This window comes from Calypte anna, chromosome 4A, assembly GCF_003957555.1.
Source record: "Calypte anna isolate BGI_N300 chromosome 4A, bCalAnn1_v1.p, whole genome shotgun sequence".
NCBI lineage: Eukaryota > Metazoa > Chordata > Aves > Apodiformes > Trochilidae > Calypte > Calypte anna.
In genome coordinates, this window is record NC_044248.1 from 350404 (window position 1) to 376019 (window position 25616).

The 25616-nt window shown below is 42.7% G+C and overlaps 1 protein-coding gene across 3 annotated transcripts in view; it reads left to right on the top strand.

The window, feature by feature from the left end:
- Positions 1-21748, top strand: part of ANTXR2 (ANTXR cell adhesion molecule 2) — a 96386-nt gene extending 74638 nt beyond the window's left edge. For all 3 annotated transcript variants that reach the window (XM_008497460.2, XM_030450005.1, XM_030450007.1), the window contains one exon: positions 19868-21748. In XM_008497460.2, the coding sequence (XP_008495682.2) occupies positions 19868-19906 (39 nt within the window). In that variant the 3' untranslated portion in view covers positions 19907-21748. The remainder of the gene's footprint in view (positions 1-19867) is intronic.
- The last annotated feature ends 3868 nt before the right edge of the window (positions 21749-25616 follow it).

The window sequence follows — 25616 nt, forward strand, 5'->3', positions numbered from 1 at the left end:
TTCTTTATTATTAGCCTTTTCCTGACTCTAAAAACACCATGGCTTCACAGTAACTGCTTCAGAAGTCTCTCATGAGTACAGCATTACAGTACCCATTAGTGACATGACCTCCAGAGTGGGTGCAGGAGAGCATGAGCCCCTTCTGCCTGGTACGCAGGGGAGACCCAAAACCATATATTTAGAACCTGGGAAGGCAGCAAATAATAAGTCTACCTGGCAGCTGAGAGAGATCACCAGCCAAGTACTAGTTCATAACCCTGCTAGAGACTGAGAACACCAAGGAAGAGCAAGAGCTTTAGAACAGCATTTTGGCCAGTAATGCCCAGGTAAGGGAAAGCATTTAATTTTGCCTGGTAAAAGAACAGCAAGAAGGCCAGAATTGCAAAGTTCTGCATCTGCTGAGCGATCTTAGAAGTTCAGATAGGAAAAACCTAGATACTTAATGAGGCTGAATGTTTGCCTCTACATACACATGCACACACAAACTCATGCTTGGCTGTAGGGGAAAGGAGAATGACTGAAGGTGTATGGAGTGCCTGGAGGAGACAAGTCCTCAGCAGGGCTCCAGAGCCTGGCCAGGAGCAGGGAGCACTGAAGTGGCAGAGTCAGTCAAAGACAGGGAAGATTTTGCCAGCAGTGGTTGGATATGCCTAATGTGTTTAAGAGCTTAACGGCCTATTGAAATTAAACTGCAAATGTATTGTGCCAAAGCTTCCTGCCTGCCAACAGTCCTGTGAACTGCATCTCCAAGCTACCAGTTTGCTTCCCTTCACCAGAGTACAAACCTGCCCTTTTTTTCCCTGACCAAAATATTTTAACCTTGCCATTTACCAGGAAATAAATGTTGAGGGAGATGGGTGCATGTGAGGATGACTTTGCCTATGCTGAGATATATATAATCATATATATAATTCCCCCTCCTCCACTTTCTAATCCTTGAAATGCCATATCGTAAATTTCAGAACTTTTTTTTCCTACTACACTATTTTTCCGTAGTGTTCAGATGATACAATTGTTTAAGTGACCATAATGCAAGCAGTTATTTATTATGCATCTTGAAAGAGAAAGAAGTAGCCCTTAAAATGAAGTAGCAACTTCTCCTTTTTAACACCAGGCTGATTCTTCTGAAGGAGTAACTGGAATTGAAACCTTCCTGTTATAAGAATTGTTTAAGAGAACTTACTTGCCAAGAAGATATGTTCTTCCTCATCCTTTTTAAGAAAAACACTGTAAAATCATAGAACTACTTTAAAAAATTATGTGGTTGTTTTACTACAAAAGTTCATGTAATTTGTATAAACCGAAGTGCTAATCAAAAAAGGGTTTTTCTGCTTCCAGGATCTTAACTGGGTTGATTTGAACACAAGAAAGAATTCTTTCTGCATAGATCCTGTAAATGAGGTTGCCTTGACCTCATTGTCACTCATTCCTACCCCACTAGGAAGGATTAGGCCACACAGCTGAGAAGAGTTTGTGTTTCATTCACAACCAATACTAAATGCTAAGGAAAGCCATTATAATTGGGAAGAAGTTCAGCATTTCACATTCTCTCAATTTGTTGCCTACATTCCCAAACAATCTGTTCATGATCCAAAAACGTGAAAAATTCAGAAAGTTTACTGTGACTGCATTGTGCCAGAGAGGGCTCAGAATGGCATCCTGTCTCCTCTTCAGGATCCCTAATCACTGTTACTAGCTCTATTTCAGAGGAAAAATAGGCATTTTATTTTCTTGTTCTGACTATCAAGTCTGCAGTGATTTATTCCTATAGTTTGTGGCTGAAATTAAAATCTTAATTAAGCTTATGCCACTTTTCTCCTTTTTTTAAAATTAGGTATAGCTAAATGACTTATCTGTGGGAAGAAGTAAGAAAAAAGATAAAGAGCAGAAACTTTTTTTTTTTTTTAAATTATCTGTACATGTAATAGTGAAGCCTTAAATGAGAATAGTCTCTCAAAAAGATACTGCAGGGTTGGGTACTTTTTGTTTTTAATTAATGTTAAGAATTTATTCCTCCAGCAAACTTTAAAAGCCTTTAAGAATTCCATACCCAGGGAATTCTTTATAAAGGTTCAGTCTTGTTCCATCAACCCTGCTTCTGGTGAGGAGAAAACAAAGGGCAGTGCCCCTCTGCAGTACCCAGTGCTGCTACTTCACCTCCTCTCCCTGGTCTGCTCACAGGTTAAGAACAATTCTGAGCACACTTTAATTCACCAGCAGTTTAAGCAAGGAAGCACAGATGGGTGCAGCTACATCTGGATTTTGCATTTAGGTCCTGCCTGTAAGAAGGAGAAATCACATACAGAGTAACATCCCTGTATACTTTGGACTTGAAAGCCTACAGACACCCTGGTGTGGTACCTGGGGAAAGGGCTAAACAGCCAGCTAAGAAGCCAAAAGGCATCTTCCCTGCCAAACACATCACCATGCTTTTAGCTGTGTGCCATGACTTGATCATCAGCACCATCAGCTTTCCAGTCAGCTTCTTATATGGCTCTTATCACAGTAAAGATCACATGTTAAAGAGAGTGCTGTTGTACAGGAAACCTCCACAATTCACATAAATATTTTTCTTGAGCATTTCCTGGTGTTGATTTCACACCTGGCTTCCACACTTCTTATTTGCTTTATTAAGACACCAGGAGATGACACATTGAAGCAATGAGTTTTTGATGCCTATAATAAAAATCGCTTCCATCTAAAACCAATAAATCATAGTAAAATAGAGAATTAGTGTCAGATTTGTCCCATGGTGCACTACAGATGTCTGTCCTGGCTTTGCAGATGCAACTACAGTCTGAAGCAAGGTTTGGTGGAGAGGATGAGCTCAGCTGCACTTCCCCTATGCTTCCCCAAATGCATTGCTTCTCCTTCCTGCTCTAACCACAGCAGAGGTTAAACAGGTTACAGGGCTTTCCTCATGCAAATTACAAGTTTGTGCTAAGCTCTGCTACAGTATCAAATGCTTCCATCACTGAAGTTTATATCCCTAACTTTTAATAGTGAAGGGATTTGTGTTTGGTCTTCTTTTAACCTAACCTATTTATTTTACTCTTGCCTCAGCCAGCCTCTTCAAAGGCTACAGCTTTATGGAAGAAGTGTAAGCTGACTCTTTTCAGCTGAGTTAGTGTACTTATCTGCAGAGTGGAGTCTTTCCTACCTCCCAGCCCTCAGAGGTCTGGATTTGGCCAAAGCTTTTTGTCTGGTCTGTGTCATGTGTGGGCAGCATTTCAGTCCAAGTTAAATCTGGACATTTCTTCTGCAATGCAACTTCGTAATTCATATTTGTTACAAAAGCCACCTTCTGCAGTTTCCTCAGTGTTTTTAAAGTATATTATTAATGAAGCCTGTATTAATGAGTCCTAGGAAGAAACTCTCAAACCTTGTAAGCGCATGTTTTGTGCCTTGCTCTTTGCAAACATGAGGCACTCCTTTGCTTCAGCCAGCTGTATCCTGAGAACTGCTTTTCAAAAAAGCCTGTCTTGCAGTCATACCTAAACCCACTTGTTTCCACATTAACTCATTTGAGTTCATTCTGTGCTCTCCTCTGGGAGAGGAGGAGCTCTGGATGTGACTGTTTTAATGTCCAAGCACATACAGTACCAACCACCACATGCTCATCTGAGACCTCTTCTGCACCCTCGCACCAGTGTTAAGGGGTAGAGAGGTGGGAGTGATTCTGGTCCAACTCTGACTTGATATGATACCCAAGCATGTGCACCACGCTCTGTCTGTGCACAGCCCATCTGTCCCACCGGCACGAGGAGAAGCGGCCGTCCCTGTAAAGCTGTTCTGGTCTGAAGGGGAAGGGACTTCACCAGCAGTCCTGGCTGTGCCAGTGCAGCAGGACTGCCACAGGCAGAGGAGCTGAGAGGATGCAGAGCCTTCCAGTGGGATTTTCAGATTTTAAGATCTTCTGTAAATCTCTTGCTTAACATTCGTGTGTTGACATTTTCCATTTAGGAAGCCTTTTGGCGTCTTTTGCATTAATTTATAATGCTGTCATAGTTGGGTTGCAAGCACTGCAGAAAAATATTTATTTTAAAAAGATTTTGCTTTGAAATCAGATTTAATTCAATAGAGAGACTGACCACATTCCAACTCCTTGTCAGTTTTTGGTTTGGTTTTTCTGGGGGGCTGGGTTTTGGGGTTTTTTGGATATATTTTACAGATGTATTTCCTAACAAAACTTTCCAGGATCTGTACACTTCACATGTTTTAATGAGGTGTTACATGATACTGACAATATTTTGTACACCATCTTGTGTTCATGGTGTCTTCGTGCAGCTCCAGTGATTTCAAAACCCAACCTAGTGATGGCAGCTTCTATTCTGTTTAGCTGAAGTATTTTGCTCATACAATTTGCAGACTTTACACCTTTGAAGATTATGGGAGAAAAAAACCTGGCTGTTAATTTGTCTATTGCAGCAAGTCTGATTTTATACCAGTGTTCAGCTGCAGAGAAAGCAGGAATAATGCCAGCAGTGTCTTCTTAACCTGACTGAAATTACAGCAATGGGTTATGATTTTTTTGTACTTGTATGCTATATGTAATTCACAAACTCTAAAACCTCAATTGGTTTGCAAAGGTATAATTAGAAGCAAGGATTTTTAGACAACAAGAGTGGGACTAAATAGGGTGCTTTATTTCAGCAAGGCCTTGCATACATGAGTGATGGACTAGCTTGTTTAAATTCTGTTACAGCTGGTACAAGTCCCCTTATCAAAATGACTGTATCTGCTTAAAATTCCAAAAATCATTTAGCTTAAACTTTACTAACTGAAGCTAGATTTATCTAAACCATTTTAGGATGGTTTACAAAGCTATCTTTACTAATATAACTACACTTGTTTGGAAATGTAATTTGAAATACACAACTAATAACAATAATTAAGTTTATATTTTTGCAAGAGAATTTTAATTTGTAAGTTTATCATTTGACAGTGTAGGCTTTTGTTTTATTACAGTTCAAAAGAGCTGTCATCCTCATCAGTGCTAGGATTTAAAAAAGGCACCAATCTACCCATATTATAATTAAATTCATGCTTAAGTATGTGTGTGTCTCCAGCTTTAGAAGGTAATTGTGCACACATCATTGCTTTTTACTTCTAAGTGTTGCTGTGGTCATTTACGAGGTAATTTCAGAGATAAGTCCTAAATTACCAGTGATTTCATGAAGTTTAAAATATAGGTATGAACCTAGCTTGAGGATGACTGGGCATTTCCTCCCCCCCTCCCAAACAGCAAATTAAACATTAATCAAAAAGACATGAAACAATGGGGGAAAAAAGTACATACTTTGATGGGCTCTCAGGCAGCAAATTTTCAAAGTTTACTTTGCTGTATCATAAACAAGGTGTCACCATAGCAACAGCCACATAACTTCATTTTTATATAACAAACGACAAAACCCATTTCCTCTCCTAAATTAACCAATTGGATTTATCACAGGATTTAAAATCTTACCTCAGTTTAAACACACTGTACCATGTCTCTGCTCTCAAACAAGGACCTTTTTGTGGTGATTGTTGATTTTCTTTTTACCAATTCAGAAAATTCAATACCATAGGCAGCAATCTTAAAATAGGATATGAGGAGGACTGGAATTTCCTTCGAATCCCTTAGACCTTTGTCCTCTTTCTCTTGCTGACATTTCTGAGCGTTTCCCCATGCAGGGAGCAAGCTCAGAGCAGTGCTACCTGGAGATGCCCCTCATTTTTCATTTTTGTGACAGCAGTTTTTCTGTAGAGGCCAGCTGAAGTATTACCTCAGTATTCAAAGGCCAATTCCTAAATTAAGTGGAGGAGCTTCCTTCCTTAGTTACAAAGCTGACACTCCATCACCAGCTCTCCATGGCAATGTATGTAGCCCTGAGCTCTGACAAGCCTTAGATATGCTACAAATGAAGAACCAGATGTTCGCTCTTTCCACAGCTCTTAAGTTAGTCTCACATTCTGAAATTGTCCTCAAGGGTGTTTCCCCCCACCATGTGTTAAAAAATTATAAAAACCCAGGAGCTTTTGATAATGAAGCAAACATATTTCTGTGGTGCAGGCTATTTTTTTTCAGTCTGCTGTTAGTTTTTAAATACAAAGTATAGCATATGTTTAACATGGAACATATGGAAAGAAAGAAAAAGCAAAGCTTGAATTGCAAATAGATCCTTAGTAAAAAAGATACCAGAGTGTGAAAGTGGTCATTCAGAACAGAACCAAAAAAATGTATTGATTACATAAAAGTATTTATAAAATTAAATCTAGTTCTTCTCTCAGATATGCTAATGCAAACTTGAGGTAAAGCCCTGAAGAAGACATGCTGTGTAAACCCTGAGCTCTATGCTGTACCATCAGGTCTCAGTAAAAATACACCACAAAGCATACCATGCATCAAACAGGGCACAAGCAAACCTGTCAACTCACACCCCAGCTTCTATTCTTGGTGAGTGGGTCTGCTGTAGGGTTGCCCTAATTTCCAGAGGCACTTACATTACAAGTAAAAGTTCCATCAGCTTTGGCACTGCCCAGGCAAACACAAATACGAGTCCTTCTTTGGAGCAGACCATTGGGTTGATCAGCCTCAGCAGGAACTGTATTCACCTCAGAGCTGGCTCCTGAGCCCCTCTGCCAGCAGCCTGCATGCCCTTCTCTAAGGAGCATCAGCCAGTGCAAAATACTTCTGTTTGTCAGGAATCCTCAAAGGTTCCCATGCTGCTGTTTAGCAGTACTCTGCCTTTGAATAGGGAGCATTTTTTGCTTATCATGATGAACAAGACAACAGACATTTAAAAAACAGTAACACAAGAAATTGCTCACCTCTTTCTTTAAGGCTAATGCACACCTAAGTGCTTATGACCAGCAGATGACTGAATAGAAACCAAAACTACAAGCTTGGCACAGTGACATCTACATTCCTATACACAGACAAGACTAAATAACCTTCAATACCAGCTGATAGATTAAAGGCATCATTTGGTCCAAACTCTCTAACCAAACTGAAGCAAGATGCAGTGGGAAAGTCCATCACCAGTCCAAAACTGTCGCTTAGACTACAGTAGTTTTGTCTCTGAAGTCTTGCCAGTTTGTCTTTCCTTTAAAACACAAGGGTAGGGAGAATATATTTGAATACCATGACAAGATGAAGCAGCTCTTATTTAGAGGAGACTCAGAGAGGACACAGATGTCAGCAGCAGTTGAAATGAGGGACATCAGTGCAGGTGTTTGTGCTTTTCCTCCCCAAGACCCATTAGTGCCAGCAGTGAGCAAAGAGCTCTGGGTACCATCCTTACTGTCTCCCTTCCTCTTCTCTCTCTCTCTTTTTAAATTTTTTTTCTCCTTTTCTGTTAGTGCACTTCCAGATAAATGCCAGTCATTTGGCCAGGGCTAATTCACAGAAGGTACAGCAGGCACAGATGGTACTAATGCATAAATGTAATCTAGCAAAAGGATGCCAACACCAACCCAGAAAAGGTTCCAAATAACTGCAGTGCACTTACAGGAATACAGTGATTGGCAAGGTGAAAGCTGAGATTTGCAGGAGCTTACTGTTCCCAAATCAACAATAGGAATTGTACAACAAATTCACATATTTATTTGTTAATTTATAAAATGCACTTAATACCAAGATCTCTGGGCATATATATAATAAAGCCTCACTAAAACCCAACCTCATTATCAAAGTAAATCAAAGTAACAGAAGGGAGGAAGAGAAAGGTAGAAACTGAAAAACTAAAGAAATACAGCAGCATGTAATCATTCCCCTGAGTTTCTCAGGAGAACTCCTGAGAAGAGAGATGGGCAGCACAGAGGTGCTTGTTAGTCAAGTGATCCAGACGGGGTCTGGGCAGCAAAAGAAGCAAATCCCATGTGGGCAGCTATGTAGATCATTAGCACCTTGTCTTTCCCTCAGGATTTCCAGCACACACAGACCCATAGCAAATCCTTTTTCCAGCAATAGCTGGTAATGTACAGGTAGAAAAAATGTACAGAGAAGAGAATAAATGCAGTATGACTGTGTCACCATGAGACACTTCTAGATTCTGGAGAACATTAGCATCTCCTCTGAGCACACCTACAGCAGCAATTTCCAATGAGAGAATGCAGCCTTCACTCCACATACCCCAGGATCCACAAAGAAGGCAAATGGACTTGAGCTGCAGGACTTGAGCAATGTGTCTCTTTGCAGGCCACACATCCTAGACACTGCCAGCACCACTTGTGACAGGCCAACTGCTTGGTAGTCCTGAAAAGGAGCCTGTGGTAGACACCACACTGTCACAATACAATCTGAGGACCAGTTTCTGATCTTTATTTCCATGAGCTTTATGCTCCTGACTTCAAAGGAACTATTTCTGATTTTCAGCAAGACACATAATCAGAAGTAGTGCCTAAAAATTAACAGAAGCTGGTAATGGTGACACCAGTACCTCCAAGTGAAGTGTTGGCAAATGCCCTGCTAGTAGGAAATAAGGAGAGTACTGGTAGCTGTCAGGATAATCCACTACAAAAGTTCTTCCTAAATTACAGACCTGTAGGCAAAGAATTACTACAGAAGCCTGCTGCATGTGTGCTGCCCAGTTGATCCTGTTTTCTGGAGTAACTCCTTGTACAAGAGGTCCTCTTAGACTCCTCTTCCTCTGCTAGCTACTGGCTGGTTCTCATAGGCCATGAGCCAGAGCTGCTTTTCAGAGGCTGCTCTGACCCATGCCTGCCATGAGCAGCTACAGTTCACCAGAGCACTGTGACTCAGAAGCCTCTCTTCTGTGCTCTGTAATGTCCAAGTAAGAGGTGAGGCTTTAATTTTGTATGAAAGGGGGCAGGCATGCAGCCCTCACTTGTAACAAACAGTTTAGTTTGTTTAGAGGCACTAACTCCTAATTCTAATGCTAGGCAGATATGCAAATGCATATTGGCATCTCAACTTTGTCCCTGGTTATTAGTATCAGGAATCACCACTGGTTGTTGTGAAGGACCTGTTACAGCAATCTCTTCTTGGGCGTTCCCTGAGCACAGTGGATGGTGGGTCAATGGTGAGGGCTTCAGCCAGCAGTAATGCCAGCAACAACAGCAATAAATTAGCACCAACTGAAATATGCCTGACATACAATTAATAGACATTTTTGCACGCTGAGCACAGGGCAAACTGACAGAGCCGTGTAGGAATGTAAATCAGACAGCTTCACAGTCTCCTCTCTCATAATCCAGAAGGTCTGAATCAGATGTGGCTCAGGTCACAGAAGAAGATGCATTCTGTGGTCATTTTAATTCTGGTGTTGCTGGAGGTGCCACTTCTAACACAGCTTGAACAGAGGAGGGTTTTGTGTGGGGCAAGAGGGCTGTCCAAGTATCTGTGAAGTTTATGATCAGGAATCCATCAATTAAACCAGCAGCCTAATGGTTTGCTGTGGGGTTCTGTCTGCAGGAAGAAGAGCTGACTCCCTGTATTGGGGAAGCTGTGGGTTGGGGGAACAGTTTGGCAGCTACATTCCTTACTGGGCCCACTGGTCAGTGTCATTAATGCTTAATTCATTATCGCTGTGAAAAATCTGGAGGTCAGGTCCTGCTGTAAAGGCTTGGCTGGCAAAGTGATAGCTGGGTCACAGTGGCATCTAGAGGGCTGCCACATGCAGTGTGTGTACAGGTTCTGCTGGGGCTCTGAACACCACAGAACTATCTCCACCTAAGCCATCACCCTGGGGCAGAGCTGCACCCTGCCAGTCTCTCTGTTCTTCCTCCTAAGAGCACCTACTGAAGCCCTATCTACATCTTCCAGTAGATCCATATTTTCCCACAGAACTTCTTCAGTGGAATTTTTTATTTGTAATAATTATATGATAATTATTTTAAAATAATTTACATAGCATCCTAAATGCTGTGTAATGGGAGTGACATCTCTCTTTGCAAGTATTGACCATATGCCAGTCAGATACTGAAAAATCAAAGAGGCCAGGTTTTGTCTGGGGTATGAACGTGTTACTGCTCTGCTACAAGTGGGGAACATGACTGACAGACTTCACAGCTGTAGAGCATCTGATTCTTAAATATGATCCATTTGAATACAATGACATGTCTTCAGAAAAGCTGGGGTCAGAGAAGTCGATCAGGAAAAGGAAATTAGGAAGTATTCCTAAAAGAAGATTTTAGGAAAGGCTTGAAGGGGACTTCCCTGAGTTAGTCATAATGGAGGAGAAAAGGACTTTGAGGTGAATGGTTCTTGTGACAGTTCTGGTTTATCTCTTGTTACCTCTGGCTTCAGAGAAAGATAAATTGCATTCTTCTCACTTTTAGTAGTTGTACAGAGGGGAGGAAGGAAGAATAATGGAGATGTTTGACTTTTGCTTTACAGATGCTACCTCTAGAAACTGTAAATTTCTGATATTCTTTGCCTCTTTAGATGAAAAAGACCCCAAAGTGCCAGATTTTGATGTTTGTTGGTTTTACTGGGCTTAAAATTGTACTGTTTTATTTTACAAGGGTTGAAATGTGGTGCATCTTGCAGCCTATTATTTTTTTTTTTCTTGCTAAAACAGATGTGGGGGACTTCAGCATTTATGATGCTAAAATGAGGAAACTGCTGGCACTAAAGATCAGGCCTGCTGTCAGTTTGGCTGGAGTTTTCCCGTAACATGAACGGGGTTCCCAGTAATACTTATTCCTGACAAGGATTCATCCCAGAAAGTTTTAAAAGAGTTCAAAGATCCAGGAAACCTCTCAGAGAAAACCTTTCCTGTCCTCAGCACCCCACCCTGACACAGCAATGCAGGAGCTCTTGCAAGCTCCACCTGGAAATGGGCATCAGGATCCCACCTGAGGAGCGGGAGCTCTCCCAGGACAGCTCATCCTGTGCCTCTGGGGATGGTGTGAGAAGAGCTGTCCTGGTTATGTTGCACACGTTAGTCAGTGTCAGCAGCAGGCAAGGTGTGTGCTGGGGTGGCTGCCAGGACACAGATCACTTTCCCTCGGGCAGTGAGAAAAGGTTTGGTCTGCTTTCCAAGGCATAATTAGATCTGAAGGAGAAGAGCCCTTCATTGGCAGGTGCTTGCAATGGGAAAACAAGAATGTGTCCTTCAGGAAAGGGGGTCAAACCTTGCCAGGCCAGGCCGCATTCCCAGGGAGGCAGAAGTGCTGCAGGAGAGGAGGCTGCCAGGGTCAGACAGGGAGTGAGGGCCCTTGCTCCAAAGGATCCACAGTGGAGAAACAGGGACTCTCCAGGCCATTTCCACATCCTTTCTTTTTGCATAAGCAATGCTTGCCTTGTATGAGGAAAACAACAAACTCCTGCCCTCTAGAGACAGGAGACCTCCAGCTCTGCTGAATAAAATATTTGCCACAACCTCCTTTTGAAGCAGATGCTACAAATGCATCCAGTTTTATCCTCCCCTAAGGCCCACACAGCCGGCTCAGCAGCTCGTCGCGCTCTCTTCTCCCAGACCTGGAAGGCCAACTCGCAGGAGAGGCAGCTTGTCACAACCACTCTTTTTCAAGGCAGTAGTTTATTTGGAGAATTGCTGAATAAAGCAGTCACAGGAAAGTTGGCAAAGGAAGATAAATGTCTCCCTTCTTCATTACCAAAACCTGTCTAGGCAGGAAGGCAAATGCTCACGCTAGCTGAGCTCTTGTTTCCTTCCCCTTCCCTGGCTGCCTGTGTACCTTTGCAATTCACTTTGCCCTCTTGCCCTCCTCTGGAAACCAGTCAGGGCAGGAGCTGCCCCTGATGTGTGACTGTGTCTCCTGAGTACAGGGAACACAGACTATAACTCAGCTCTTGGAGTGGCTCACACCTCTGGTTGCCCCCCAGACCACAACTCAGTACAGATGAAGGTGAGAAGCTGCACAACAGCTGTGCTGCTCTTCTTGGACTGGACTGGCAGGACTCCACTGTCGATGGAGCTTCAGAATTATCTTCACTAGTTACTGGGAATTTCAAAGGTGGGAAGACAGTGTTGGAAGTCTAGCCCAGCATCTTTGATCTCAAGTACCAGGAGTCTTGGCAGAAGCATTCCTGCCAGTGCTACACAACATATTGAGCTACAAAATCCCTCCAGTCCTGGGTTTCACAAGGTTACACCACTGGTAAACATGGACTTTAAAGACTTTGTTCTCTGTAGCAACTGTGCTGAAATGTCCATATGTCCAGTTACAAAATAAGCATTATTAGGGGGGTGAAAAGCTGTTCCTAATAGCATTTTCTCAAATCTGCCAGTGTACTAAAAACACGACAGATAATACCCCTCCATTCCTCACTCCAGGGCACCAAATATTTCCATTTACATCTAAGCAAAACACGTACAAAGCAGACACCAAGCCCTGCCTGGTGACATCAGCAGCACTTTACACACACACCTTTCTCTATATCAGGGAATGTTTGCTCCACGCATTTAGCAAACCATGTCAGGGGGAGAGGTACCAAAACACACACCACAGTCACCAGCACTTTAAAAAAAACAACAACAAACCATAATTTGTCAACTTGGTTCACCAGTAGCGTACTGTGGAATTGGAACTGCCTCAGAACAGATTAGTGGGCTTAAGTTACCTGCATGGTTTCTCTCCACAAATTATTACTTATTCCATAGTGGGTTTATTACAATAAAGGTGTGGGGTAGATGGCTAAAATTGAGAAGTGTATTTTCCTGCAAAAAATAACTTTCTGAAGACAGCAGTTACAGACTCTTGGCCATCTATACATCAGTAAAATACCTATTTTGAATCTTTAACAGGCAGTTTTGTTTTCTTGGCTTATACTCTAAATTACAGTATGGATTTATTTCATATAGAAAGACAGGAACTTACTGAAATTCAGCTTATGTGACTAGGATGACTAGATTGCTTGCAGACATCATGAGGTTGATGCCCACATGCTAAGGAGGCTACAGTACATAAATATGAGACTAATAAACAAGTTATATGGCTTTCCACTTACCTTGTTACTGGTAAAAATTGCCAGAATAAAGAAAAAAACTTCTTATGGCAAAAATATATAGCATCATTCATCTGTAGATTGTTTCTTTTTATTATCTTGTTACGTTATGAGGATTTTGTGAGCCCAGTGTTGTTTTTGGGTTTCAGAGCTTACCTTAGCTCTGCCAGTGACATTTCAGCCATTAGTTAAGTAATACTGGGGAGAATACTTCCTCAAAATGATCTCTGAAAGCCCTAGAAATGATCCTGGTGTCTGCATCAGCAGTGATGGGTTCTGTAGCAATAATGCCAGTTCATCATCATTTCTCTTAAGAGATTCATTGCTGATTTATTCAGTGGAAAATGATGCTTCCAGCAGCGTACAGCACTGCAAGTCATCTGTTCCCAGGTCTTAAATATCCACCACCATGGCGTGACTCAGGGATGCCAACTGGGACTCCTTCACTTACTGTGTTAGGGTGGCACTGAAACCTGCAGTGGTAATAACACCATGCAGGCAAGGTCAGGGAATTGACAACTGAACGTGAGTTTGTTTTATATAAAATAGAGATGCCAGTAGCTATGCACATCTTCAGAGATGAGGTTTGAATGCTTGGAGCTTGGCAACAGAGCACACACGTTTCTACTAGCAGAACTGTAAAGCCAACTCCAATTTCTTACTGTGTTCTGAGCTTCTCAGGTCTCTGGGACAAGAGAGTACCTGGTTGTCAGGGTGAAAGAGCATGAGAAAGAGAAGTGTCAGGTCAGATCTCTGAAGGCTGCTTAGAACTGCAAAGGACATGAGGTAGGTTAGCAACCTCTCTCCAAAGTAAATATATCAATCAGCTACCTTTACAAAGAAAAAAAAAAAGAAATTTATATATAATTTCAGTTGTATGCTCCAGCCTGTCAGAGGGTATTTATGGGGTGAACGTAAGATGGTAAGACTGCAGCAGTGAAATAGATCCCAAGAAGGGGAACTGGGAAAGAGGCGCAGGGGTGTTACTGCCCATAGAATCTAATGCTCAGGAGATGGGGGCAAGGGGATACCAGCTCTTTGTGTTGCTTTTGCTGGCTACAGAAAGTAGAGAGGTGGGATGGTCCTTTCTGAAGGCTGTAGGACAGTGGGATTTGGCTCTGGAGCCTGATACAGGCATGTTGGGGCTGTGCAGGGGGAAGCAGGGAGGGTACAACCACCCCTGTTCTGCTCCTGGGACAGCACCAGGAGGAAGGTGCTGCCTGCTTGGAATTCTTGCCTACTTTATTGCTTGTAAAGGGCCTTTTATTGTCAGCATTGCAGGGGAGTGTGCAGCCCGGGAGCAGGTGTAGGAGTTCATTATCCTCAGTAAGCTCTGTACTGGGAGTTCATGATTCTAAAGAAAGCAGGAAATTGTCAGTTCCCATGCATTAGCCAAGAACAGGTTCACACAGTCCTCTCCTTTACTGAAAAGATTACAGGGAAGTACCTGTTACTTGTGACTTTGCTTCCTCAAAGAGAGGCAAACTGCAGGCTGAGTCACAGGGAAAATAAGTGTAAGAAGAAACAGAATCAGGTAAAGCAGATTCTTGTCTGCTGATCCCAAGTGGCCCAGAAGTCTCAGCAGACTGTGGTCTGCTGTCAGCAGAAGATGGCTTGCCAAGGAACAACAAAGCTGGGCTAGCAGGGAAGCACCCATCCCAAGGATGAAAGATGCTCTGGTAATGCTGCAGAGACAGGGCCAGTGTCAATGACATGGCTAAACACATGCCTGGGGAGTGATGTTATTCTGAACCCCCTCCCTCCTCACGGCTGTGCAGGCACAGAGCTCACACCTTCTGCACAAACAGATGCCAAAAGGGAATGTTCTCCTTATGGGGACTGTGCAGCTGGGGTAGAAGCATACCATTCCCAGATTCTGCTGGTGCCTCAGCAACAGACAGTGCAGGATCATGATGATCTTGGTCTTCCAAGGCCAAAAGGAGCAATTCTTTTATGACACTGTATTACAGGGGTTAACAACTGTTTTGGACAAAAGACAGTTTTGTATCCAGATGTCAGCTTTGGTGGCAGTAGTGTGAGGAGCTCAGTTGGTGTTCTGGCAAATGCACTCTACCTTTGAGCCCATGTAGCCCCAGACATGCCTTTGTCTCTCCTAGATGTCATACACTAAGAAAGACACTTCTCAAAAAGCTCTAGGCACACTTAATAACAGAGCAAAATAACAGATGCTCTGACGTGACCCAAGACGATAAAACTCTCTGCAGCCAAGCAGGCAACTCTGGCATTGGCTCCTGGCTGCAGCCCCAACCCCTCCCCACCCCATGGTGATGTCCCACCAAACACTGGGGAACAGGGGAGAGCTCTGCTAACCCACAGCCTCAGTACAACTTCTGCATTAACCTGAGCAAACACAATGCACACCACTTCTGTGATGTCCAGTTTCCATCCTGCTGCTCGTTTTAACTCTACCATTAAACCTTTGTTGCCTTCAGTTTGGAAAGATCCAGTTGTCTCCAGGAGAGCACTGCCTCTCATTCTCAGGCCTGCATGTTTTGCAGCTGAGCCTTTTCTTTTTGGGCACTGCCATGTGAGGCTCTAGTCTGCAGTCTAGTGTGAGCATCCCCTTCCCTTGAAGTAGTGTGCCCTGCAAGGACTTCTTCTGGCTTGCCCCATAGCTAAGGTTCAGTACAGTATTCAAAAATCTAAGAAATTAATTTGCTGTAATATTTAAGTATTCCTTCTCAGGTAAAAAAACCGAACAACACAATCCTTGCCATAGATCTCTTTCTTCTTTCTTTCTTTTTTGTTAAATACCTGTCATATTCTTCTCCTGCAGTACCTGTGCATCTTCAAGAGTTAAGGGTGGGTTTTTTTCTGTTTAATCTGGCACATGGAGATCACTCCCATATTCCACACAAAGATCACAGAAGGCTTACATAGCTCATTTTTAAATTACTCTAGTCCTAAACCACTAATTTAGTTCAATTTTATACTGACTACATGTTGGTATTATTAGGGTTTATGATCCAGTGATTTACAAGGCACGATACATCTGATTTCAAATTGGTTGTATTGATTATTTAATTGAGTACAGGGACATGAGTACAACATTAACTCACCAAACTGGAGGAGCATAGCAGTGCTGCTAGGATGGCAATTCACTGGTGTAATTAGTAACATAGAACAAGCATGTTTTAATTATGAGGGCAGAAAATAGACTGATGAGACTACTGTTTGGTAAATAGTGCTTCCACCTAATTAAAGTCCTTTTTGTAAAGTCCAGATTAATCACAAGAAAAATTTAATACTGGCTTTAGTGATGAAATAGGTATCACTACATTGGAAGTGTTAAATTCATTTAGAGGAATAACTCAGACAATTTTCTTTCTCTCAAAAGCAGCTTGCACAAAGACAGCGATATTGGTTACATCATATACAGCTTGGGTTTCCCACAGTTGATGGGAACTGCTCATTTAAGGACCTCCCCTGTCCCTGCTATGTCTGGAAGCACTCTCCCTGGAATGAAAAACCCTCTAAGCCAGCATTTTTAGGGGAAGGAATTCTGTACAGGAAGCCAACTGTGGCAAACACACCAAGAGAGAGGCTTGCTGATACACACGCATCTATTTTTGCTAAAAAATAATAATCTGAAAGGCATGTATGGTAATTGTGCAAGTTAGACTTAAATCTCCAGCATGATGAGAGCTCAAAGCTCTTTACATTGTCTTGAAAGCTCCTTCTAAATGCATTTCATGTGTAGGTATTGTGAAACCAGGCACCTTGTCACATCCCGTTACCTAAACGTAGAAGCTGTTCTCCGCGATGCTGGACTGCAGTATTTGCTGTTCCCTCGATGACACTACAGTGTGCCTGACCTTCTCATTAATTACCACTTTCACTGTATTTTCCAGCATCCTGATTTCAGCTCCATCCTTCACAAGCATCACACCGTACACCAAAATGGCCTCTTATATGGGAGGCTGGGTTTTCATTTGAAATCCCTCATCCTCCAGTTTTATTAAGTAAGAAGAGGTAATCAAAGCTGCCAGTACAGAAATTCACAGCAGCTACAGCATGATCTGATCATACATCAAATACACTCACTGACTCAGTGCCTACGGGCAGGTTCAGAGTGGAACTGACTCCCTCAAGTAGAAAGGAAAATAAAAAGTATCACAGAAGTGTCTTCCAAAAACCTTCTAACCATTACTAGAGGCTGGTAGAGAAGATGTGTTTAGAAGAGAACATCTTTTCCTTAATTCCAGTGAATGCATATCCCGTAGATATCACCCTTACATTTGGTTTTAAGGCTTCTCAATTTCCAAATTTATTTTGGAACAGGTTTATGTTCCCTTTCGTCCTTAGTTCCCCCCTTACATTGTTCAAAGATCACCTGGACCTGGTGGGGTCCAGGCAAAGAGGGAAACCCATGCTGCCTTTGGTAAGATCTGAAGGTAGAAGTTTTACCCAGTTTTCCATATGTGGCTCCTCAACTGTAGATCCAGGGCCACAAGAACACCTTCCCTGGAACCTGGGAGTTTTGCCCCTTTAATGACATTTGTTGTGCATTCCACTAAAAATACTCTCAAGTGCTAACGATACACTTGGCCCCTCTTAAAGCACGCTGCACTCACTGACTGAATGCAATCAGGCCTGGCACAAGTTAATTTTGCTTCCAGTGATTATTTCAGATCTCAGGTAAAGCCACTAACACTTGCTAGCAGCAAACTGAACGCAAATAACAAAATGAGTAATAGTCAAATAATTCATACAAATGATTATTATGCCCCATATTCATACAAATTCATGCACTAGTAACCAGTTTAAAGGAACAACAAGAAAGCTCTAAACAAAAGCAGAAATTTTGTAATTAATACTACAGTTCAGCCACCAATACATCAGGTAGGAACTACTGCAATTCCTCCTGTTTTCTGCTGGTTTGAAGCATCTTGTTTTTCCATTGTATCATTCATTACCTTGCACGTAAACATCCCTGCTGTCAGTGTCAGTGCATTTCTGGATTTTATGCTCCAGAAATACTTCGCTTCTACCACAGAATTCATTTTGATATGGTTAATTAAAACAAAACAAAACGATCAACAAAACCCAAACCAGGCAAATGGAAAGGCACATAGAGATGTCCAGGCCTATTACACTTTGCCTTCAAAGGAATTTATTTGCACTCACAATTAATCTCTTTACATCTCTCTGAATTTGTAATAGAGGTGGTAGCAGCTAGAAGTTACTACAATTACTGTACCTATTCACCAATTTTGTATTTATTATACAGTTGAGAGAAGTAGAATCATTACAAGAGCATTAGGAAAGAAATCCCTTGAAAAGAATCATAGAATTATAGAAAGTTAGGGATTGGAAAGTTAAGGACCTCAAAAGATCATCTAGCCCACCCCCCCTGCCAGAGCAGGGAGTATCCTCTTTTGTGCAGTCAAGGGCAGGTGCCAGCTGGGACCTGCTTGACTAATGCCAAGTGACACTGTGTGCAACTGCCCTCCCTATTAACCAGTAAAATGTTTAGGTCAAAATAAATAAATGACAGGAATGTGAAATTTACTCCTGATTTCATTTTGTAATGCCATGATCTTCTAGGCTTAAGAAGAAAGCAACAATTTTCCCCCAACCCTGCATTTTTAAAAAGAAGTAAGGACTCCAAGCATCAGCACAGTTGCCTGTTCCAAAGCTAGCTCAGGTCACTTGGTGCCATCATTTACAACTCTGTTATAAATTGCTTCATAGACAAGGCAACTTCTAGGTCCTTGAGCAGGAACTGAAGCAGACAGAGAAAAGAAAATATGCTCAGTTTTCTCCTTTTGAGGAAACTTTTTGGTGAAGTCTCTCTAAACTCTGTGAAACCTGTTCCTCTCCACACCTCTGAAGATCTGCTCCCAGCCCAGAGGTGGCCACTGGTGACAGTGCAGACATGGTCCCTGGACAAGCAGTCACCTGTGGCTCCTTGTGGACTGTCACAGGGCCCAGGTGAACAGAAAGAATTCATTATTAAGGAAGAACCTCACCCCAAAACACACCCCACTGCTCTGCATTCACTAATCATTCCACCCATGTTTCCATATTATTTGTTCATGTCATGTTTGGAGAATTACTTTCTCTAGGAGGTGAAGCCCTGAGGAAAAGCTCCGTAAGCTGCAAGCCACCAGCTTTTTCCACCATAGAAAAGAAGGGTACCACTGCTGTGCCCAGAGAGCTGGGTTGGTGAGAGTATACCCCACTGCAGCAATGCATGATCCATTTGGAATTTGGGCATTTCAGTAAGCTCTGAGAGCAGACGTGCAATTTTTAGTGCTTATCCCGAATTAGTGAAAAGGGATCATGATTTGTGCAAGTGCATTTGATCATGATTTGTGCAGCTACATCAAATGATGTCAAGATTAATCTGGGCTCATTTATGGGAGAAGGGTATTTACTCAGGTATGATACCAAGAGAAACCACTTTTCTTTTTGGTAGACAGTGATTTTAGACCATGTAAGAACAGAGTTTATAGCTGCAGAGCTTGGGTTATTGCTAATAAAACATGATTTCAAATCAGCAGCAGCTCTGCTAACTACCAGTCACATCTATCTGCGTCGCACAGCATGAGGGCTTGGCTTGGGGGAGATCCATGGGGAGTATGTATCTTCACCCTGATCTTCCTTTACCGTGTTCAGAAATGTTTGAGTTTGCTCTCTACAGTTATTGAGGATTTGTAATTACCCTCACAGAAAACAAGAGCGTGCAAAACGTGTTTTACGTGTCACTGCTGCTTTCCTAATGTCATGGATTTGTAAGTCTAATGCAATGCCTCACTCTGAGTAATTTCCATTAATTCTTAAAAGGTTTTTCATTGAGCATGTTATGCTCACCAACATCTAAATTTAAATTACAGCTGCCTTTTAGCATCTAACATTCAGCATTTGAAAATCTTGGTTGTACTCAGCACTCCACCAATAAGAGCTTCTCTCTTTTCCCTCCCTCAGGGCCGATGTATCAACTTCACCCGAGTTCAGTCTCAGTAGAGGAGGAGAAGAGGATACCAGGAGGCAAGGCAGCCACATTGCCACTCTTCAGCCCGCCAGAGAGAACCGAGCAATTCCTCACATTTCTTGGATGATCTCCCAGCCCAAACTCAGCAGGTTCCTGCGCTCCCTGCTCCCAGGAGCCAGCGCTGCTGTGCCCAGCTCCCGCAGCTCGCCCCGGCACGATGATGCTCTGAGATACGCAGCTATGACAAGAAGAGCAGCACTGACTTGCATGCCTAAGCTTTTGTAGAACACAGAAGGGAGAACACATATACCAAAGATGACAATGTTTTTCTATTTTTGTTATTTTCTGATTTTGTTTTTAAGGACTACAGATTCTCAGGACGTATTGTGCTTTTAGTGAAGATGCAAAGTTTCTCAGTTGCAGAGCTGGCACGTGTTATTTAAAGAGGGACTACTAGCCAAAGGCAGGGGATAAAAATTCCCACCAGGCTCAGCAAGCACAAGAGCTGAGTGCCTTTCAGCCATGTCAGATCACAAACCCCTTGCGAGTCTCCCATCGCATCGTGCCTTACGGGAACCTTCTGACTGGAAATCTTGTCACTCGAACACTGCCAAGTGCACACGCATGACAAAATGTAGACAGGGTGCCTCAAGGTATTGGTAGCAAGCAAGACTTTGCCCTTTAGTTTTTGAAGACACCTTTCTTTCATTATGCACCCAGGACAGGAAGAAAATTAATAGAGCGTTATTCCACAGGAAGACAGCCTGTAACCAGAGATCTTGGGCAGAGTTTGAGCGACTGATGCTTCAAGACCTTGACACTGTGGCTGGTGTTTTTTTTCCCCTTTCCAGCATTCAGAGTTCAGTAGCGCATAAAACATCATCATCTATAAACATACCTAGCAGTAGTAGGCTTATGTATTTTTTTTTTAAGATTAAAAAAAAAGCAGTAGCCACTAAGCTGGTATCTCAGGGGTTTTTTTCCACCCAGATCTCCAAGGGCTCTTCAGCGTCACAAGCCAGCAACTCTCTTTGCATGAGAATTTCAAAGTTTAATTAATATAATTAAAGGCAACAGCAAGCAGCAGCCTGTGAAGATTTTGCTCATCTTTTTTATGCCTTTTGACATTGAATGACCTATTACTGTATGTGCATTACTCAGTTTTCGTGGGGGCACCAAGCATTGGTTAGGATTCAGCAGTGGAAAAAGACCTCCTTCCATCAATTTAGAAATTAAATTTACAGGAGCGCTGGCCATCACAAAACATTGACAATCTATGTATTATAATTTTTTAGAAAAACCAGTGTCGTGTCACGTCGACGATGCCAAATTATGTTAGGGTGAGCGGAAACACTGTGGGGGAGGAAGGAGGGAGCAGCTGAAGAAAAAGGCTCAAATGATCCAGTCACTTTCGATACTGTACTTCAGATGCAAAATGGATATTCGAGTCGAAACCTGACAACGCGCGCCCGCTTTGATGGGAACTGGTATAGACAATGACCAGTGGCTGGGTCAGTGGGATGTCTCTCTGCGAGCAGGGAGGCTTATCAAATGACACTAAAAATAAGTTCAACAACCATCACGTTGGAGGGGAAAAGGCGAACATTTCACATTTGGTGGGCACGAGTGTGCACAAGATGGAAAGAGCAATGCGAAGCATCCTGGTCTAATTATCTCCTTTGTGCTCTTCATTGAAATTGCAAGGGACATAAATAATTCTCTTGGTCGATGTCCAAATTCGTGGCACCGTCCAAAGAAGCCTTTACATATATCCACTCGCTTACATCTTTTGCTTATTTATGTCACTGGTAGCCTCATCATCAATGGCCATGTGTGCACATTAGACTATAAATAAAATTATTATCTAAGTTTCACCGATTTTTCTCCTTCCCTCTCTTTACAACTTACACTTTCATTGTGCCAGCTACAGGGTCACCCTCAAGAGCATCTTCAAAAGCCAGCCCACCTTCTCATAGCCCCATGTGGCATGCTGAGGAAGCCTGCCACAGCCTCCTCGAGAACTTCAGACTGTTCCACCACTCTGGAGGACCTGCCAGACACAGGCATGTACAGTCTATATCATCAGTCACCTCAAGAGAGCAATAAAGTGTTCATAGAGACAGCTCGTTATTTCTGTACCCACAATAACCATAGCTTTGATACCACTGGCTTTTGTTTGGGGATGTCTCAGTTCAGTTGTGTACAAAAGCCCCATCTTTATCCACCAACCCCAACCATCAACAAGTCTGTGGCTTATTTCAAGGCACTGATTAACCTCTTTGTACTCTCCAGCTCAGCCTGAGATGGAGAACCAAAACAGGTAGGTCTGCTCACAGGCAAGGTTCTTGCTGCTCCTCAAGGTACTGAGGTGGTACAGACAGAAGCACTGATCTCCTCAGACACTGAGGTAAATTTTAACTCTGCTCCATTTTACCTCTTTTCCCTCCATCTTTGCTATAAACACAACACTTCTTTGGAGAGACTGCTGGAATTGTCAGCTTGCATTTTGAGCAGCATGTTGTATAAAGCAAAACATGCAGATGAAAAGGCTTTTTCCCCTCACATAGATCTGATACCTCTCAAAGAGTTATTGGTAACAAACAGAGCCACAGAAATAGAAATCCACTAGTAATCTTTTGTCCTTTGCAGCTGTCTATCCATACTCATTAAAAACTGTAGAACATGCAACTTTTCACAGTGGCTGATACCAAGGAAAAACGTATTTCAGGTATCTACACTGATTTTCCCTTCTAATTGGCACAGTATTACAGTACATTACACTTTCCATTTAGCTGAAGATAATATTCTAAGAGTTTCATTATTACTCAGTGTGGAATATCTGTCACAAATAATTTGGGGGGCAAGAGGCAGAGGGTAATGATACTTTAAATCCATTGATTGAAAATGACACAAAGTAAGATTTCCCGGGCACGGGAGCTCCCCAAGAAAAACACGACTGGAAGGTTTAATAGAGCAGGTTCCTTGCATGGTTTCAAACCTTGCAGGGCCTTGCAGATTGCAGGGTCTGTCCCTGCAATCTATTTTAGCCTGTGTGAGAAAAGTAACAGTCTCTGGAAAAACTAAAGGAGCACAGGAGTGTCCTTTCTTTATCAGGGAGGAGAGAGAGATTAATAGGGAGCGTCTGTTACTCGGTTTGATTGCCGGGCCAGAGTTAAACCGTGACAAGGAGTGATCCAGAAACTGTTCTACTTAAAAGTATGTGTAAGTCCCACAGTCTGAATTAGTTCTTCAATGAGATGCCTGCTCTTGAGAATATTATTTCTACATCAAAAAAGATCCTCACAGTACATATGACACAGCAACCCCAGAGCTGGGTGCTGTGACCCTTCCCAGGTTAACCATTTTTTCCTGAGTGGTGTTATTTCACTCACCTGCACGTGCTCACTGAGCGTTCATTTGGTACTACAAGTTCTGCCTCACTCAGAGCTCTGTAAAGGGTGCATACCTTGCTCCCACCTTACTCGCACCTTACACCATGTGCTGACAACGTCTTAGGGATGTACAACAGGAGGCAAAAGAATTAGGGGAAGCCAGTATCAATTCCAGCGGACAGGAAATGTGAATGGCTTCTCACCCAGATGCTACCAGCTACCTTGAAACCAATTTCAGGTGCAGTACATCTGAGCAGAACCCCCCTGCAGCATTAGTTGGTTTCCCTGCCTTTACATTCGATTCCCTGCTAATCCTGTCTGCTTGCAAATACTGTTTGCAGGCAAGCTGGGTAAACAAAACCAGGTCCGCATGAGACATAAACAGCACTCTGCAGTGATCTCAATCTGTAAGAGATTTTTTTGATACTCCTTTTACTTGGTCACACACAGAAACAGAACATATGCCTCTCCACAAATAAGAGTGTCACCAATGGAAAAAGCACATGGGTGAAAAGTGGTTTTTTTTCCTCAAGGGCACTGTACATAGTGCATAGAAATAGCACCAGTCAGCCCTTGAGGAGCTCCTGCTATGACCAAGACAACACAGCATTTATAGGGACAGGAAACACTGGGCTGGACAACAGGATATCTTACACGTAACAAGGCTGGCTTTACTTACACATTTCAAGAACTTTAGAAATCAACTGGGAGGAGTTAATATGAAATAAAAATTAATGTATCAACATTCCCTTTCAGTTGCTTAATTTAACAGGAACTAGAGCTCTCACCAAGCATTAATCTGCTGGGCTTACACCAAAGGAGATGGGTCAGGCTGATCTAAGGTGAAAGGGATAGGAATGTTCTTGAGATCCAGGATGCAGGTGCACGAGAGCCTGGCCAGTATCAATGCACACTGCACATCTCATCTCATTGTCCTTACTGTGACATCCTAACTGTGTTTTACATACTTCATGTCATCAGATTAAGGTAGCAACACTCCCCACACTGTGGGCAGACCCCCAACTCCTGGGTTGGCTTTTTTTTCAAAGGCAAAAGATAACATTAGCTTTTAACCCTCTCGGTAATGGGCACCTCATGCAAGTCATGTTTATATCCTTCCCCTGTGAGCTGGATAGGCTCTCAACAAGCTGCTTCAAAATCTGTGGTGACATAAGACGGCACTGTTCATTGTTTTCACTTTTAAGCATGTCCTAACAATTCAAATCATGTTGACATACCAAAAAAAAAAAAAAAAAAAAAAAAAAAAAGCCACAAGCAGGGTAGGTTTTACCTTTTGCTTTCCCTCCCTGCATGTGGAAAGGGACTGGGGAATCTTGTGTCCTGTCTTTTTAGACAAAATACTCCTTTCCAGCTGTGGGAGAATTCTTTTATTTGTCACAATTTAGGCTGCAGGGAAGGATGAAGAAATCAAGGGCTACCAATTAGGTTTTCTCCAGGTGGAAAAAAACCACATTTTACCCTGTGGTTACGGAGTGTTACCTCGTGACTAAAATAATATTGGTCTGCTGCAGAACAGTTTTCTCTTTTCTAGCTCGTTGGGAAGCAGTGAAGGTGCTGTCACCATCTGTCTTTAGATTTTAGCTTGCTGGAACTTCTGAATCCCAAGAGGAGAATTTTGGAAACTAAAACCTGCAGCGCTGGGAGGCAGGGCCTGACCCTGAGCCCTCCTGCCTGTGCCCAACACTGCCCATCCCTCAGGAACTGCCAGGTGCCCTGGGATGGAAAGCACATGCCTCCCTCTCAGCAGCTGTTCCAGACACACCAGTGATTTTTTTCTAACTTTTCTGGGAAGAACCCAGTGGCCTGGAGCATCTCCTGGGAGGTACCGCATGGAGCTGGGAAAAGGGAGGTGAGGCAGCAGCCAGCACAGAGCAATTCTTTTTCCCAAGCAGGGCTTGCTTGGTGGTGGGTGACACAGAAAGGTTAAATGTTCCTCCCATGTCAAATTTTTCAGCCTGACACGATGGGCAGAATGGACAGAAACAACGAGGTCATCTGCTGCCAGGGCCAGGCTCAGGCACTACAGGGGAGAAATGTTCCCTTTCGGACTGAGAAAGGGGGTGGGGAGGTTTTGTGCTTGTCTTTAGCACGGAGAGAAGGATCCAGCCCAAAGAGACAGATTTGAAAATTATACATTACAATAGCAAGGCTCAAATATCAAAGGCTGGCTGACAAAATGCACCAAGGGAAAACTTAGAGCAGGCAGAAACGTGTTGATCAGGAACCTCAGAGATTACAGTAGGAAAGTGAAGGAAATGGTACATTTGCTAATGAGCATCTTCTAAATACCTCTTGTGCTGTTGCAAAATTACTTAATGTCAAAATTTCT